Raw genomic sequence first — 17,712 nt, 5'->3', positions numbered from 1 at the left:
CTCGTGCCTCACTCTCTACCACTGCGGACAGCCTTTCTCCCTGCTTTGGGGAGAGCTTCGTGGCCACAAACAGCTCCTGAATTCTGTGGTCCCAGCTTAGTGACCCCAGAGGAAAACAGGTTTCTCCCAGCTTTGGCCTGAATAAACCTACAAGGCCTGGCCTGGCCCATGAGCCAGACACTCCCACTGGAGAGATGGAGGATCATGATGGACAGGCCAGGGTCACTGCCCTCTCCAGTGCCTGGGGGCAGAGTATTGGAATTGGCAGCCCCCCAGAACCAAGTGTACAAGGGGAGGGCAGTTCTCCAGAGCAAGGGAACAGATGCTGGGCCAGCCGGAGCAACAGCTATTCCCCAGTGCCTTGATGGTTGAGCCTGGGGGTGTGGAAGCCCAGAGAACCCAGCCAGGGTGTCAGGAAAATGTTTTCTGGGTCACGAAGGATGAATACACATTTCCCAAGCATGCAGGGGCAATATGGGCATTCGAAAGATAATGTACAGCTTCAGCAAAGGGCTGGAGGCAGGAAGGTGCATGGAGGGGCCTGGGAGCAGAGAATCAGGGAGTGGGCATAGCTGAGTTCAGGGAAAAGAGGCTGGAAAGAGGTGGGCAGAGGCCAGATTTGGGAAGCCAAGGATGCCACTCCAAGGAGCTTGGACACTGCCCCGTAGGCCACTGGAAGGCTCCAAGCAGGGAAGTGGTGCTGTCATATTTGGTTTCTGATACTTAGGGTCTGGTTTTCTGGGCTAGGGAGAAGACCCACTGCCTTCTACTGCTAGGACTAGTGCTCAGTGGCAGAAAGGCAGAACAGTGAAGTGCTCTTATGCTGAAGTCAGGCTGCCTGGACTTGAATCAGCTCTGCCACTTGCTGACTGTGTGGCCTTGGGGAGAAGACTTGTCCTCTCTGAGCCCTGGTTTCTAGAACTGTAAAATGGTGACAATAGTCTCTGCCACTCAGAATGGAATGGTACCAGGATTGAGAGAGAAAATCTGTAAATCACTGTGCATTGTGCATTCAAGGCAGGAAGAGGCAGGCAGGGCAAGGGTACCTATCCATGTATTAGGGAAGCACAAGCTTACTCAGAATCCCTGTGCACGCACCTCTGTGTACCTATTGTTGGCCAGATGAAGGTTGCAGTGAGCCAAGATCGCACCACTGCACTCCAGCCTGGGTGACAGTAAGACTCTGTCTCAAATATGTATATATATATATATGTATAAAGAAATAAAAATTAAGGCCGGGCGCGGTGGCTCACGCTTGTAATCCCAGCACTTTGGGAGGCCGAGGCGGGCGGATCACGAGGTCAGGAATTTGAGACCAACCTGACCAACATGGTGAAACCCTGTCTCTACTAAAAATACAAAAATTAGCCAGGCGTGGTGGCGCATGCCTGTAATTTCAGCTACTCAGGGGGCTGAGGCAGGAGAATCACTTGAACCCGGGAGGCAGAGGTTGCAGTGAGCCGAGATTGCGCCACTGCACTCCAGCCTGGGTGACAGAGCGAGACTCCATCTCAAAAAAAAAAAAAAAAAAAAAAAATGTTGGCCAGGGCTGACCCCTACCTGCTGCAAGTAAGGAATGCAAGGAACAGGATTTTCCTGATTGGCTTAGTCTCACACCACACTTATCACCTGGGAAGGCTGCCTCACACAAAACCAGGACTGGATTAGTAAAGAAGGCCTGAGGTAGCAGTTAACGGTGTGTACAAATAATCTAATCTTCACTACCACCCTGAGGAGTCAGTTCTGTTGTCTACCCATTTCACAGGTGACAAAACTAAGGCAGGTAAGTAACCTATGCAGAGCACAGAACTAGGACTCAGACCTACAGACCCACAAGTCAGCCTCTAAGGCCCACTTATAACTGCTCTTCTGCTTGCAAGGCCCTATGGATGAAATCCAGTTATAAGCTCCTTTTGCTATAACTAGATACAGAGGGAGGTGTTTCTCCCTAATCTGTATTTATCCAAACAAGCTGTCCAGCGAGATTTCTGAGTGAGGGGCTTTAAGGAAGCAATCTGCGGGTGTGTGGCCTTTTCTCCCTCAGCAAATACAGAAGGAGCTTGTAGCTCGGGCTCACCCTGCTTCAGAACAAGGGCCAACATCTGTCCATACCCGTTATAGTGAGATGGGAAACCTTGTAGATGTTGGCACTGTGTGGCTCTTTTATACTGGGCTTTAGGGTCAATCTCATTTAACCAAAGGGTTCAATAGCTATAAAAAGGCATTGAAATTGTATGGTTGACATAGCTCAGTAAAGGCATTAAACCTTCAGCCTAGATGACCCTATTCCTCCCCACTCTAACCAGCTGTGACTCCAGATGGAGACATTGCCCTGCATCCTCTCACCTCCTCATCCCCCACGTCCCACCCAGAAACACAAATGTGTGAGTTTCATACAACAAGAATGGGGGGTTAGAAGTCAAAGTAAGCTGGAAATACAAAAATGGGGCGAGCGCCTATAATCCCAGCTACTCAGGAGTCAGGAGAATCACTTGAGCCTAGGAGACAGAGGTTGCAGTGAGCCAAGATCGTGCCATTGCACTCCCGATTGCAGTCCTCATTGCCTTGGGCAATAGAGCAAGCCCCTGTCTCAAAAAAAAAATACAAAGTAGGCCGGGAGCGGTGGCTCACGCCTGTAACCACAGCACTTTGGGAGGTCGAGGCGGGCGGATCATGAGGTCAGGAGATCAAGACCATCCTGGCTAACACGGTGAAACCCCATCTCTACTAAAAATACAAAAAATTAGCCAGGTGCGGTGGTGGGCACCTGTAGTTCCAGCTACTTTGGAGGCTGAGGCAGGAGAATGGCATGAACCCAGGAGATGGAGCTTGCAGTGAGCCAAGATTGCGCCACTGCACTCCAGCCTGGGTGACAGTGTGAGACTCCGTCTCAAAAAAAAAAAAACAAAAGTAAACTGGGCTCCAGCTGACTCCTCACATCCCTGCCTCCCTCTTCAGTGGTGTTTCCCCAGGATCTGCTGGAGAAAGGCCTCGAAGCAAACAACTTTGCCATGCTGGGACTTGGAGATGTTGTCATTCCAGGTGAGCCTGCTGGGGTGGGGGCCATGTGAAAGGGGTGGAGAGGGTATTCCCTGGAGCAAGGGGATTACTGCTAAACAGACAGGCTTACCAGCTGAGAAAGAGAAAAGGTAAGGCCGGATCAGGCCAGGGATTGGTGAAGGGTTCTCCCTTAACATCCATTTACGGAGTGCCAGTTGGGTGCCATGCCCCAGGCTGGGTCCTGGGCAGGTGTCAGTGAACAAGACTGTCTTCACAGAGCCTCTGGTCTCGGTGAGCAGGTGTTGCTCAAGAACTACAAAAGTAAAAGTCTAATGACAGATTGAGGTACACTCTGAAAAAGCACATTTCATGACAATCTTAATGGACTAGACCCCTCTCACACACACCCACACATACACATACCCCTTCCCAGTGTCCACAAGCATCACAGATGTACCAGAATTGCCATAACCCCCTTGCTCCTCCCTGTGCCAAGACGTCTCCAGGGAGAACACACACGTGGGCTCCTGTGTCTGCACTCTCAGCAGAGGAGCACGTGTACACACACCTGCTTGTCTGCAGAAGCTGGCCTTCGAGCCCCTGGATCTGTGTGTGGGTTCTAGTCAGTGTGTCTGTGGGTATGGACACAGGGGCCCCGTCCACAATCCAAGCAGGTAAACACATCCTGTGCAACCACAGCCTGGCCTCACCTTGGGGCAGGAGCAGCTCAAACTACCAGTCGAGAAAGAGACTAATGGCAAAGCTGAGCTGCTGAAGTGGCTGAGGCTCAGGTGTTCTGTTCTGCTGATCTAGGCCCAGTAGTGGGGGCAGTGAACCCAAGGGACATACTTGTCTTCCTAGCCTCAGAGTGAGAGGGTTAGAAGCTTGCTTAAAAGAAGGTTTTAGCTGGGCACAGTGGCTCACACCTGGAATTCCAACACGTTGGGAGGCTGAGTGGGGAGGATCACTTGATGCCAGGAGTTCAAGACCAGTCTGGACAACATAGCAAGACCTCATCTCTACAAAAAAAAAATTAGCCAGTCGTGGTGGCTCATGCCTGTAGTCCCAGCTACTCTGGAGGCTGAGGTAGGAGGATCGTTTGAGCCCAGGAGTTCAAGGCTGCAGTGAGCTATGATTGTGCCACTGCACTTCAGCCTGGGTGACAGAGTGAGACCCTGTCCCTTAAAGAAGGAGGTCTGGCCTGGGCAAATTGTGAGACCATATAAACATATATATAAAATTATTATTTCTCTCTTTTTTTTTTTTTTTGAGACGGAGTTTCGCTCTCGCCCATGCTGGAGTGCAATAACGTGACCTCGGCTCACCGCAACCTGAGGCCTGGTTCAAGTGAGTCTCGATTCTCCTGCCTCAGCCTCCCAAGTAGCTGGGATTATAGGCATGCACCACCATGCCCGGCTAATTTTGTATATTTAGTAGAGATGGGGTTTCTTCATGTTGGTCAGGCTGGTCTCAAACTCCTGACCTCAGGTGATCCGCCCACCTCGGCCCCCACAACGTGCTGAGATTACAGGCATGAGCCACCACACCTGGCCGACCCCATCTATATTTTTTAAAAGAAGAGGAATTATTTTAAAGCAGCAGATTAAAGGCTGACTTACTTTCCAGGGTAGGATATTATAGCAATTCTGATCACCTAGGGTGATACAGGCACTTCTATTTGTGACAGTTGCATTTTGTGACACATGGAGGTGACACAGAGGCTTTCCCTGTTTTACCAATGAGGAAACTGAAGCTCAGAAGTAAAGGGAATGATACAAATTCACACACTAGTAAGCAACAGGGCCAGGACTCAGACCAGCGCTGTCCAACTGCAAAAAAGGCTATGCCGTCAGAACTGCTCCTTAAGCAGCACTAGCAGTAATAAGATGGTAATCACAACAGCTACCATTTATCAGGCACCTGTTGTGTACCAAGAATGATGCTAGGTGACCGGGCGCGGTGGCTCAAGCCTGTAATCCCAGCACTTTGGGAGGCCGAGGCAGGCGGATCATGAGGTCAGGAGATCGAGACCATCTTGGCTAACACGGTGAAACCCCGTCTCTACTAAAAATACAAAAATTAGCCAGGCGTAGTGGCGGGCGCGTGTAGTCCCAGCTACTCGGGAGGCTGAGGCAGGAGAATGGCATGAACCCGGGAGGCAGAGCTTGCAGTGAGCCGAGATTGCACCACTACACTCCAGCTTAGGCAACACAGCCAGACTCCGTCTCAAAAAAAAAAAAAAAAAAAGAATGGTGCTAGGTACTTTTTATATGTTATCTTTACTTCTCCCAGCAGTCCAGTGAGACAGAGGGCATTTCCATTTCACAGATAAGGAAACTGAGGTTTGACTTGCCTGAGGCCATGGAGGTGTGGGCTTGCACCCATGTGTCTTCATAATTTGCAGTGCTGTGAGGCAGGGAGACTTGCTTCCCCAGTAGAAGGCATCTCCGTCAGACAAAAGAAATGGAGTCCTGTAAAGCATCTGGCTCACTCTCCAGGGCACGGTCTGTCAGGCACCCACACAAACTTCCCATGTCCTTGTCATAAGTTCCGGGCTTGAGACGTGCACAGGACATCTCGGCATATCTGTCCTTCCCCCACCCTCTGTATATATCCCCAGTAGTCCCGCAATCACAATAAATGTAAGTTGATCACAGTGGAGCGTTGTTTGGAAGGCCAGATGCACTTTAGGAGTGAAAATCCCTGGCAGAGATCTGACCCTTGGATTAGTTGGAGAACACTTGTAGAAATCAGCCGCCAGGGGGCACTGAGTTCCCAGCTTGATTCCAGAATAACTGTAGTTGTCTGCTCTCTCCCCAACCAACTCCCTACTCCTACAAAGTATTCATTGAGAACTAATTCATTTCCCTCTTTAAAATTAATCATATGTTGACAGGCAGTGCTTCTTTTTTTTTTTTTTTTTTTTTGAGATGGAGTTTTGCTCTTGTTGCCCAGGCAGTGCAATGACGCAATCTAAGCTCGCTGCAACCTCCACCTCCTGGGTTCAAATAATTCTCCTGCCTCAGCCTCCTGAGTAGCTGGGATTACAGGCATGCGCCACCACACCCAGCTAATTTTGTATTTTTAGTAGAGACGGGGTTTCACCATTTTAGTCACGCTGGTCTTGAACTCCTGACCTCAGGTGATCTGCCTGCCTCGGCCTCCCAAAGTGCTGGGATTGCAGGCATGAGCCACCACGCCCAGCCAGGCAGTGCTTCTTACCAGTGCCTTCCTTCAAGTAAATGAGACTCAGAGCCAGAGCCCAGTGAGGGAGGTGACACACAGGGTGTGTGTATAGCACAGGGACAGGACTGGTTGGCTGTGTTTTGGGGATGCTTAGGCTTCTGGGATATCTCTTTCTTTTTTCTTTTTTAGCAGAACCATTGCTTACAATTGGCTTGGTTTTCAAGTTTCAGAGTGTGGTGGGTGGGCCGAGGTAACCCTCTCCTGTGCTCCTGTGGAGCCTTCAAACGGCCCACTGCTTGCCCCTCCTCCTCCCCCCTCCAGCCACGCAGCTGCCACAGGGGCCTCTTTCAAAATCTGTTTAGGTTGTTCTGCTCAGAACTCCTCCAGTGCATCTCTTCACTCAGGATAAAGACCCAACTCCTCCCTATGGTCCTCGGGGCCCTGCAGGGCTGGTCGATCTCCTCATCTCCTGCCAGTGGGCAAGCTGCCTTAGTGGCCCCTCAGTCCCTGCCACGTCTCCTGAGCACTCTTTCTCCAGGACCTTTGCACGTGCTGTTCTCTCCCCCTGGCATGTGGCATTTCCAAGAAGCCTTCCTTCTTTCCCCTCCTTCACCCCCACGCAGCCTAGGTCTCATCCCGTTAGACCTTCTCACAACATGGGAAGCACAATTCTCCTGCCTCAGCCTCCCAAGTAGCTAGAATTACAGACGTGCACCGCCATGCCTGGCTCATTTTGGGGTTTTTAGGTTTTTGTTTTTCGAGACGGAGTCTCGCTCTGTCACCCAGGCTGGAGTGCAGTAGTGTGATCTCGGCTCACTGCAACCTCCGCCTCCTGGGTTCAAGCGATTCTCCTGCCTCAGTCTCCCAAGTAGCTGGGACTACAGGTGCCTGCCACCACACCTGGCTAATTTTTGCTTTTGTTTCTTGTTTTTGTTTTGTTTTTTTGAGACAGAATCTCGCTGTGTCACTGGGCTGGAATGCAGTGGCGCGATCTCGGCTCACTGCAACCTCCACTTCCTGAGTTCAAGCGATTCCTGTGCCTCAGCCTTCCGAGTAGCTGGGACTACAGGCGCATGCCACTATGTCTGGCTAATTTTTGTATTTTTAGTAGAGACGAGTTTTCACCATGTTGGCCAGGATGGTCTCGAACTCCTGACCTCGTGATCCACCCACCTCTGCCTTCCAAAGTGGAAGCACTCTTTAACAGTTACAGTCTCACAATGACTTCCGTGACTATTTGAGGTATGTCATAGTGTGGCTACCCTGTCCCCCTGGCTGAGCTCTGTGGGAGCAGCGATGTTGCCTACTGCATTTCCCATAGCGCCTGGTACATAGGCAGTTGATAAGCATTTGGGCAGACGCAGTGTGACATAGTATGATGCGGTGAGGTGCTGAGTCATTGTAGTCCCAGGCCAAAGCAAAATCCTGGGCCCCTCTCATTATTTTAGGTAGAGAAATGGGACTTTCTGCTGGCACTTGAGAGTATTGGCCACACCCTTGGTCTCCAATGATTGCTCCAAGACGGAACACCAGGTTGGGGACCAGGACCCAGTCTCCTGTTAGCTCACTGCCCTGCTGCTTCCCTGCCACTCTCTAACCCCAGCTTTCTCCCACAGGGATCTTCATTGCCTTGCTGCTGCGCTTTGACATCAGGTGAGTGAGTGAGGGCCTGCCCCAGCATGGGCTTCTCCAGGGATTCTCCAGTGGCCTTCAGGAGCCCAGAGAAGGTACCTCAGGAGACCAGACCTTCCACCCCCACAGCAGCCAGAGCAATTCTGAGTTTATCTGCATTTTGCATCTTGAAGTTCTAAGTGTTTGAAGAGCTTGTGGTCAAAAAATTGTTTTAAGAATCACAGGCCAAGAGATTTAAACCCACAAGGGCCTGGTGGTACTCACAGTGCTTTCTCACTGTGTGACCTTGACAAGTGGCCTGACCTTCCTGAGCCTCTGGTTTCTCATCTTGAGTTAATAACAAGAGTTCCTACCATGAAATCTGGAGAGAGTGCTGAGTACACACTGACCTCAGTAGCTCTTGGTTGAATCCTGGTTGCAGTCATCATCATCATCTTTTATCAGCCTAGGGTCAGGTCACCATGTCTCAGCTGCTCTAGCTGTTCCCTGCCCTCTCTTTACTCAGACATTTTTCAGTCTGTTGTAGACAGTGAGCACGAGGGGGAGAAGGTGGGCAACTTAGGTCAGCATTTAAAACACAGGAAAGGTCTTATCCGAGTTAATGCACCTATGCAACGGGACTTGCTGTCAGCAGGGGGCGCCAGCAACAGCTCCATCATTTTATGCCGTCATCCCTGTGAGGGCTGGCGATGTTGCACTGAACTTTGAGGTGGTTTGTGAACTTCTCTTGATTTCCTCATGCCTGATAGTTGCAAAAGCAGTCATAACAGTGAGAGTGGTAATGAGAAACTTACTACCAGCATCATTGAAGTCCAGTTTCCATGTGAAACTTAGGTTTTTCCCACTTACATACACCTGGGTTATTTGTGTAGTGCCACTTCGAACCTTAGGAGCATATGGGCTCACAGTCACCTTTGGAAGAGACCTGGCCAGTTTGTAAGTAGAGAGATGTCTGTGCCAGCCATCTCTACTCCTGGCTGTTCAGGGGTAATACAAAGTGAAACCCATAAGAAGCCCCCAGGCTATTTGCTGGAGACAGATTCAACCGCCAGCACCCTCAGAGACAGAGTCTCATTTCTAGCCTGGGCCCACAGCATAAGCAGCTCCTCAGCTGATTCCAGAATCAGTGCAACATTCCCAAAGGGAGTCACTTGCACCCCAGTTCTCACAATAGGTGAGTTCTCAATGTACTTGCAGCCGAAGGCTTAGAAGCACCCAGGACAAGGAGAGAAGGGGGTCAGAAGCACTCATTCATTCCGCAAATGTTAATTGAGTCCATAGTACTGGCTGGGCACATCCCAGGCGCTGGGGACATGCAGAGGTTATGGAGCTGGCACTGGAGAGGGAAGTCACGTAATGGCAATGCCGGGCTGTATATGCTTCATCTGTTCTGAAGCTGATCTTGGATGAATCACCTCCAGGAAGCCACTGGCATTTATTCATGCAGCCAGCATCTAGTTAGTACCACAAACAGGCTACTGAACTATTACGTCCACTGCACTTAAAAGTAGTAATTACCTTTGCAGTTTCTGTATCTGTGTTTCTCAAAGCATTATCCAACGGTATGAGATTCACCTCAGATGTTTTTTTCAAAATGCAGATTCCTGGGCCCTGCTCTAGAGCTATTAGATCAGACTCCCTGGGGGTGGGACCTAGAATCCTGCATTTTTTCACAAGCTTTCCAGATGATTTTTATGCCGACTAAAGTCTTACAGCCACTGTTATAAGTTGCAGCATTTGATATTCATAACTACCAAGGAGATGAGCTCATTTTCCCATTTTGCAGATGAGTAAACTGAGGCTAAGAGAAGGAAAGCAACTTGTCCAGAGACACATAGCTGGAGGCAGTATCAGCGTGCACACCCACCTCCAGACTCCCAGCCCAGGGTTCAGTCACCCCCCACTACCTCTAGGGTCTTCCCCAGCTCCCTCAGAAGGGGTATTCCTACTCCAGTCCCTATATCTAACGCTCCTCCTCTTTCTTCACACCTTCCCTGAAGCTTGAAGAAGAATACCCACACCTACTTCTACACCAGCTTTGCAGCCTACATCTTTGGCCTGGGCCTTACCATCTTCATCATGCACATCTTCAAGCATGCTCAGGTGAGCAGGATGGTATCAGAGTGTCAGGAACGCCTCACTGCAAGTAGAGGGAATTACAGAGGATTTATTTGTAAATGCAAGCAGTCCAGAGATAGGCACTCCCCATGTGTTGGAGCAGTCATGTCTGTGATTCTCTGGGCCTTCCATTTGTGGTTGCAAGATGGCTGCCACTGCTCTAGGCAGCATGGGCACGTTAGAGGCAAGAAGGAGGGAAAAGCGTAACAGCCATGCCTGCTGCCTTCATCAGGAAGGCAGGAACTTTCCCAGAACCCTCTCAGCATCTCATGGGCCAGATTGGGGTCCTAAAGCCACCCTGGCTACAGGAGAGTCCAGGAAAGAGGATTTGGCTTCTCAGCCTTGGTAGTGGGAAGCAGGCAGAGAAGAACAGGATTGGAGTGGGTGTTGGGTATTGGGGCGTCCCTGCCCCTACTCCCAAGTAGCCCAGGCTCTGCCTCCTCCCACCAAGATGAGGATGGAGTACTGAGCCGCCACAGAATAAAGCAACATAGCACAAGGACTGGGGGCCCTCAGTGTGGCCTGGAGAGGGGAAGATTCAGGGGAAAGTGAGCAGACAGGATTGCCCTACTCTCTACTGGAAATAATAAGAGCTCCTGTTTGTTAAGCACTTCCACGTGCCAGGCTCTGCACTCATGAGGATCCTTGTGAACAGGTGGGGAAATGAGTTCAGGTGCCACACTGCAAGTATGTGGTAAAGCCAGGATTAAAACCTGGGTCAGCATGGAAACCACACGCAGGCTCTCAAGCCCTGGCCAAGGGAAAGGCAGCATGGAACAGGGGCTAAGGGAGCCGTGTTGTGAATCCCAGCACCACCCAGTAACCATGGAACTCTGGGCTTGCTGCTTCTGTCCCCTTTCCCCTTCCCCAGGGCCCAAATACAGACGAGCCAACTTTGAATTAATCACAAAAGCTGGGGCTTTTTTAATCACTGTGTGCCAGGCACTGTGCTAAACTCTTTTGCTAATAACTCATTTAGTCCTAGTACAGTATTAACTTTATAGAGGGTCAAAAGGCCCCTAGCCCATAATTAGAAAAACCAAGAACAACCATTGTGGAACCACCTCTCACTTCTGCTCAAGGGCTTCAATGGCGTGTAAGCTGAGAGTAACATGCATTATGGCAAGGGTCACAGAGAGTGACTGGACCTGGTTTGGAGGACTAGTTAAGAGGCCTTTTGGAGGTCTCTGCAGCTCTCAGCTCCTTATTGGAGTCCAAGCCTAGAGCCAATTCCCCCAGTGGCCACAAGGTGGCAGCCTCACCCTCTGCCTGGCTGGACTGAGAAGAGGCTCCCATTCAGAACTCTGGCACACAGGAGTCCTCTCCTTTATCGGGAAACTGCAGCGCTGAGATGAACGCAAACACTACGTCAGGCTGGGCCCTGGGTGGCGATCTGGATTCCATACTAATGAACTCCTGAACCCTGGCCCAAGGCCTGTGTTACTCCCCAGCAGCAGCCCAGCCCTTAACCCCAGTCATCCAAGTGGGCACCTCTCTGAAAATCCTTCTTGGAAAGGGGATCCAGGACATGAGGGGACCCTGTCCCATGGGGTCCTTTGCTCTCCAACACACAGGTAGTCCCAGTGCTAGCATTGCTCTAAATAAGGGTCACCTCTGCCTTTGTGCAGTGGTGTGATCTCAGCTCGTTGGAGCTCCGCCTCCTGGGCTCAAGCAATTCTCCTGCCTCAGCCTCCCAAGTAGCTGGGATTACAGGCACGCACCACCACGTCCAGCTGATTTTTATATTTTTAGTAGAGACAGGGTTGCACCATGTTGGCCAGTCTGGTTTCAAACTCCTGACCTCAACTGACCTGCCCACCTCAGCCTCCCAAAGTGCTGGGATTACAAGCATGAGCCATCACACCCATCCTACTTAGGGACTGTTAGATTGGATAATTTAATATACATAAAGCAGTATTGATCACAGCCCACCTATGGCAGATGGCAAGAAATAAGTCTGAATGTTAGGATCAAGGGCATGCGGGAAAGACTTATTTTTTTCTGGCCAAGGACTGGCTTTACATTAAGAATGAAGTCTCCAGCCAGGCATGGTGGCTCACACCTATAATCCCAGCACTTTGGGAGGCTAAGGTGGGTGGATCACCTGAGGTCGGGAGTTTGAGACCAGCCTGACCTACGTGGAGAAACCCCATCTCTACTAAAAACACAAAATTAGCCGGGCTTGGTGGAGCATGCCTGTAATCCCAGCTACTCAGGAGGCTGAGGCAGGAGAATCGCTTGAACTGAGAGGCGGAGGTTGCAGTGAGCCAAGATCGCATCACTGCACTCCAGCCTGGGCAACAAGAAGGAAACTCTGTCTCAGAAAAAAAAAAAAAAAAATGAAGTTTCCTCACCCTCTCCAGAACAATCTCTTCACTTCATGAGCACCCATGAAGAAGCACCATGAAGGAGCCATTCACTGAGTATTTCCCAGGCCCTGTTCAGCATGCGGGGCACACTGCAGTGAGCAAGACAGCTGTGGGCCTGCCCTCACTGAACTCACCACCTATGGGGATGTTCCATTACAAATTGCTGGGGAGGCCAGGCACGATAGCTCACACCTGTAATCCCAGCACTTTGGGAGGCAAAAGCAGGTGGATCACTTGAGCTCAGGAGTTCAAGACCAGCCTGGGGAAAATGGTGACAACCAGTCTGTACAAAAAATACAAAAATTAGCCAGGCATGGAGGCGCACACCTGTAGGCCCAGCAACTTGTAGGACTGAGGTGAGAGCATCACTTGAGCCCAGGAGGTCAAGGCTACAGTGAGCCGTGTTCATATCACTGCACTTCCATCTGGGAGACAAAGTGAGACTCTGTCTCAAAAAAAAAAATTGCTGAGGAATGCTGTGAGGGAAATTAGAGGGACTTACAGAGCACATAGCAAGGGACCTGACTCCATGTGAAAGAACTCAAGTGCACCAGCCTGGCCAACATGGTGAAACCCCATCTCTACTGAAAAATACAAATATTAGTCGGGCATGGTGGCGCATGCCTGTAATCCCAGATACTCGGGAGGCGGAGGTTGCAATGAGCCAAGATTGCATCATTGCACTCCAGTCTGGGAGACAGAGCAAGACTCTATCTCAAAATCACAAAAAAAAAAAAAGAAGGAAAAAAAGAGAAAGAAACTCGGCCAGGCGTGGTGGCTCACACCTGTAATCCCAGAACTTTGGGAGGCCGAGGCAGGCAGATCACAAGGTCAAGAGATCAAGACCATCCTGGCTAACACGGTGAAACCCTGTCTCTACTAAAAATACAAAAAATTAGCCAGGCGTGGTGGCAGGCACCTGTAGTCCCAGCTACTCCGGAGGGTGAGGCAGGAGAATGGTGTGAACCTGGGAGGCAGAGCTTGCAGTGAGCCCAGATCACACCACTGCACTCCAGCCTGGGCGACAGAGCCAGACTCCGTCTCAAAAAAAAGAAAAAAGAAACTCTGGGCTGGGCGTGGTGCCTCAGGCCTATAATCCCAGCATTTTGGAAGGCCGAGGCAGGCGGATCACCTGAGGTCAGGAGTTCAAGACCACCATGGAGAACGTGGCGAAACCCCAATTCTAGTAAAAATACAAAAATTAGCCGGGCATGGTGGCGGGCACCTGTAGTCCCAGCTACTCAGGAGGCTGAGGCAGGAGAACCGCTTGAACCCAGGAGGCAGAGGTTGCAGTGAGCCAAGATTGCGCTACTGCACTCCAGCCTGGGCAACAAGAGTGAGAGACTGTCTCAAAAAAAAAAAAGATTTGGATCTCTGAGTCCTGGGCTGTTTTCCCTCTCATTGTGAAGCATTGGTCTTCCTCCTCTGCAAAAGGATAACCATCATGGGATGTGGCAGTGGGCTGACTTCCTGGGAAGGCTAAGCTCAGTGCCTGCACAGTAGATGTTCATGAACGGGGTCTTAGTATAACTGTCCTTTTCTCCAAACCCAGCTTTACCAGGAGTCTCAGCACAGACATGCCAAATTGCTTGGATGTGAATCCTGGGGGAGCCAGTGACCAGCTAGGTCACCTTAATACAGGCTGCAACAAGTAGTCATTACATAGCAGCTGTGGCGTCATCATCACTATAATAGCATCTCCTGGAGCATTTGCTAAAATGCAGGTGTGAGCCCCAGACCTCAGGAAGCAGAGTCTCTGGGAGTAGGACCAAACCAGGAAGTTGCCTTTTGAACCTGGTGACCCAGGTGATTCAGATGCTGCCAGCCAAACCCCTGGGAACCCTTGAAGCCCTGCATGCTTGAGTTGCTTAGTTTTCCTGCATTCCCCCTCGGGAGGAGCAACCCTTGTCTGGAAATTAGGAGCAGCCCACCCAGGACCACTGACTTGCTATGGTCCTGGACCAGTCACTGTCCTTCAGTCCAGCCCAGGAGGGGTTTGGGGTGCTGGGCATGGCCCCGAGGCAGTGCCGTGCCCAGCATGGCTTCACCAGCCTGTGTCCTCTCATAGCCTGCCCTCCTATACCTGGTCCCCGCCTGCATCGGTTTTCCTGTCCTGGTGGCGCTGGCCAAGGGAGAAGTGACAGAGATGTTCAGGTAAGGCACAGTGGGGGGCAGATGTCCTCATGGGCACCAGTGCGCCTGCTGGCAGTCAGTGGAACCTGCTGGGGGTATCTTTACACCTCTCTAGGGGAACATTGTTCTCGCCACCAGCCCCACCCCTTGCCTTTTTCACCAGTACATGGGTACCTGGCCTGTGGGCACCAGTGGGAACCTTCCCCTGGGCCAGGAGCCAGGGGAGCGCAAGGCATCAGGGCCCTCTAGGCATCCCCCCATCCAAATGCTAGCCGGATCTTAAGAATAGCTGTTGTGGGTTTTTCTCTGCCTACTGTCAGAAGCCCTAGGTGACTCTGCCCCCAGGTGACTTCAGGCATGTCTTCCCCTCCCATGGCCTCAGTTTTCACATGTGAGTAATAGAACAGGGGGCATGTGGGATGCCCTAGTGTGGTAGAAAGTGCCCCGAGTAGAAGGTAGATGTCAGTCCCTGTTCATTCGCCTCTGTGGCTTTAACCCACAGCTCAGTGCTTTCTGTTAGTATCTCACACAGATACCCCTTCCCCAGAGCCATATCCACACCTACCACACCCTGCACACAGCCCCACCCATACCCCAAGGCCTGCGTGACTCCAACAGGTGTCTGCCCCCAGCACTGCTGACCCTGCCTGCCAGGGACCTAGAAATAGCTGCCAGTTGTGACTAAAGCTGCCTACTCGGGTGCCTTCCTCCCAGTTCCACCTGCCTGGCCTCCAAGCTGTCCCTAGAGCGCCTGCCAGGGCCTCCTGTGCACCTGGCTCCCCGCAGGGGAGCCTGTGACTCACCCCTCCCCCGGACCTGCCTCTGCCCTCCCTGTCCTGCCTAGAATCCCCAGCCCCCAGCCTGCCTGCCCACATTGCCTCGCCCAGCAAAGCTCTGTGGTCTGAGGCAAGTGGGGGCTAGGGGTGAACTTGGGGACAGGTCTCAGGGAGCTTTGGGAGCAGGCATGGCACCCGATCCCTGAGCTTAGCACCCACCCCTCACCCTCCCTCTGCCTCCCATCCAGCCCAGGTTTCCCTGCCCCTCCCCTTGGGGTAACCACCCAATGCTTTTGTGCCTTCATCAGGCAAAGCTCTGAATACACAAGGCAGAGAGTGCCCCTGGCCTTTACCTGCTTGGCGCTAAATGTTCTGCTGTACAGGTACCCTGCCCCCACTGTTTGCCCTCCGCTCCCACCCTGGACGTTCTTAGATTGGGGTAAAAAGCAAGTGATCTCTGTCTCCCTCTCCCTCCTTTCTCCTCATTTCTCTCCTGATTCTCCACCTTTTGTTTTACTTTTCCCTTTTATTCTCCTCCTTTTTTTATTGATTTACTTATTTTTATATTGGTACCACATTCACGTAGTTAAAAATTCCAGAGCTGTAGCAGAGAGAGCACCCTCATGCTCCAGCTACCCCACAGAGGCCAGCAGTGTTACACAGACATTCAGACACCTGTACACTGACGTGTGTATACTTTTTCTTGCACAGACGGTGGCATTCTTGGAGCATTCTGCACCTTGGGTTTCTATGGTATTTCTTAGAGGTGTTTCTACAGCAGCACATACACTTCTAGAGCATGCTTGTTCTTTTGCACAGCGGCCTGATATGCCTTTGTCTAGGTGCATCTTTTCTTTTTTCATTATCCAAATAATATCAGCTTCTTTCCATAAAATCTGGAAGTGCAAAAATAGGTAAAAACAAGACGGTTCTGCTCTCTGCTCCTTGGAAAGGAAGTCTCTGTCCTCCCTTAGTCTTTCCCTATCCATCTCTTTTTTTCTGTCTCTTCTCTGTCTCTCACACAGCTACGAGTCCTCGGCGGAAATCCTGCCTCATACCCCGAGGCTCACCCACTTCCCCACAGTCTCGGGCTCCCCAGCCAGCCTGGCCGACTCCATGCAGCAGAAGCTAGCTGGCCCTCGCCGCCGGCGCCCGCAGAATCCCAGCGCCATGTAATGCCCAGCGGGTGCCCACCTGCCCGCTTCCCCCTACTGCCCCGGGGCCCAAGGTAGGGCAGACACTGCAGCTCCAGTGCATAGGGCAGGGACCATTGCCAGGAGTAGGCCGCAAGAGCAGCTCCTCCACAACTACGGGGCAGTGGCTGCACCCAGCCATGGGGCTGGGAAGCAGGACAACCCCGAAGCTTCCTGCCCTCACCAGTAATGCGGGGCCCACATCATAGTGGATGGAAATGGCCCTTGTCATGCAGTAGTAGATACTGTTACCATTCAAGGTATATGTATAACCTTAGGCAAGTCACTTTCTTCATCTGTAAGTGGGCACATTCCTGCCTCACAGGGTTGATCTGGTGAGGAAAGATGTGTATTGTCTTAGGCATGAACTCAGTTGCTCGAAAAATGAAGCCCATAGCAGGAGCTAAGCCAAGGTGTCTGTCTTCAAAGCAGCACCTTGCCACTTGCCAGTACAGCAGTGCCCTCACCTCTGGGGCTGAGCTGTTTGATGCATGCCGTGTGCCCTGGGAGGCAGCCTATCTCCATCTCTTGTAGCCTTGTCATGGCCGCCCCTTTTTCCACGCTACAGCAGAAGGTTCAGGAAGCTTGAAGTCGGCCCACACAAGCCCAGGCCCAACCTCTCTTCCATTGGCTGCTGCCCTTGCTGCCTCTTGGTACCCCTGGGCTCAGAGAAAGCAGAGCAGCCTGCCTGAGGAGGGCATGTGATAGGGTTGGGGCCAGGCGCTGTTAGATGCTGGGCAGTGGACACACGGCTGACGCTCCGCATGTGACCAGGCGCTTTCCTAGGATGGGGGTGGGGGAAGGGGACAACCAAGGTTCTGCTCACCCTCTCCTCTAAAAGTATTTTTATTGTTTTGTTTTTTGGTCAGTTATGAGGAGTCAAATCCTAAGGATCCAGTGGCAGTGACAGAATCCAAAGAGGGAACAGAGGCATCAGCATCGAAGGGGCTGGAGAAGAAAGAGAAGTGATGCGGCTGCTGCCCGAGCCCTCAGGGCCAGACCAGACAGACGGGGGCTGGGCCCACACAGGCGTGCACGGGCAGAGGGCGCAGGAGGCCGAGGGCAGCTCCAGGACAGGGCAGGGGGCAGCAGGATACCTCTAGCCAGGCCTCTGTGGCCTCGTTTCCCTATCCCTTTCTTGGCCCTCCTCTGCTCCTCCCCACACCCTGCAGGCAAAAGAAACCTCCAGCTTCCCCCCTCCCCGGGAGCCAGGTGGAAAAAGTGGGTGTGATTTTTAGATTTTGTATTGTGGACTGATTTTGCCTCACATTAAAAACTCATCCCATGGCCAGGGCGGGCCACTGT

The 17,712-nt window shown here is 51.7% G+C and overlaps 1 protein-coding gene across 7 annotated transcripts in view; it reads left to right on the top strand.

Annotated features, from left to right (window-relative positions):
- Nucleotides 1-17,712, top strand: part of HM13 (histocompatibility minor 13) — a 55,516-nt gene extending 37,804 nt beyond the window's left edge. The window contains exons 8-13 of one of the 7 annotated variants that reach the window (XM_055265213.2): nucleotides 2,959-3,042; nucleotides 7,803-7,839; nucleotides 9,819-9,921; nucleotides 14,374-14,459; nucleotides 16,240-16,386; nucleotides 17,277-17,712. In XM_055265213.2, coding sequence (XP_055121188.1) covers nucleotides 2,959-3,042; nucleotides 7,803-7,839; nucleotides 9,819-9,921; nucleotides 14,374-14,459; nucleotides 16,240-16,386; nucleotides 17,277-17,376 — 557 coding nt within the window. In that variant the 3' untranslated portion in view covers nucleotides 17,377-17,712. Of the gene's footprint in view, nucleotides 1-2,958; nucleotides 3,043-7,802; nucleotides 7,840-9,818; nucleotides 9,922-14,373; nucleotides 14,460-16,239; nucleotides 16,443-17,276 lie in introns of all 7 variants that reach the window. The other 6 variants (XM_055265216.2, XM_055265217.2, XM_055265214.2 and 3 more) reach the window with 6 other exon arrangements.

This window comes from Symphalangus syndactylus, chromosome 24 (genome assembly GCF_028878055.3).
Source record: "Symphalangus syndactylus isolate Jambi chromosome 24, NHGRI_mSymSyn1-v2.1_pri, whole genome shotgun sequence".
Lineage (NCBI taxonomy): Eukaryota > Metazoa > Chordata > Mammalia > Primates > Hylobatidae > Symphalangus > Symphalangus syndactylus.
Note: the sequence above shows the minus strand (reverse complement) of the source record. Positions and strands in the feature narration are given on the sequence as shown.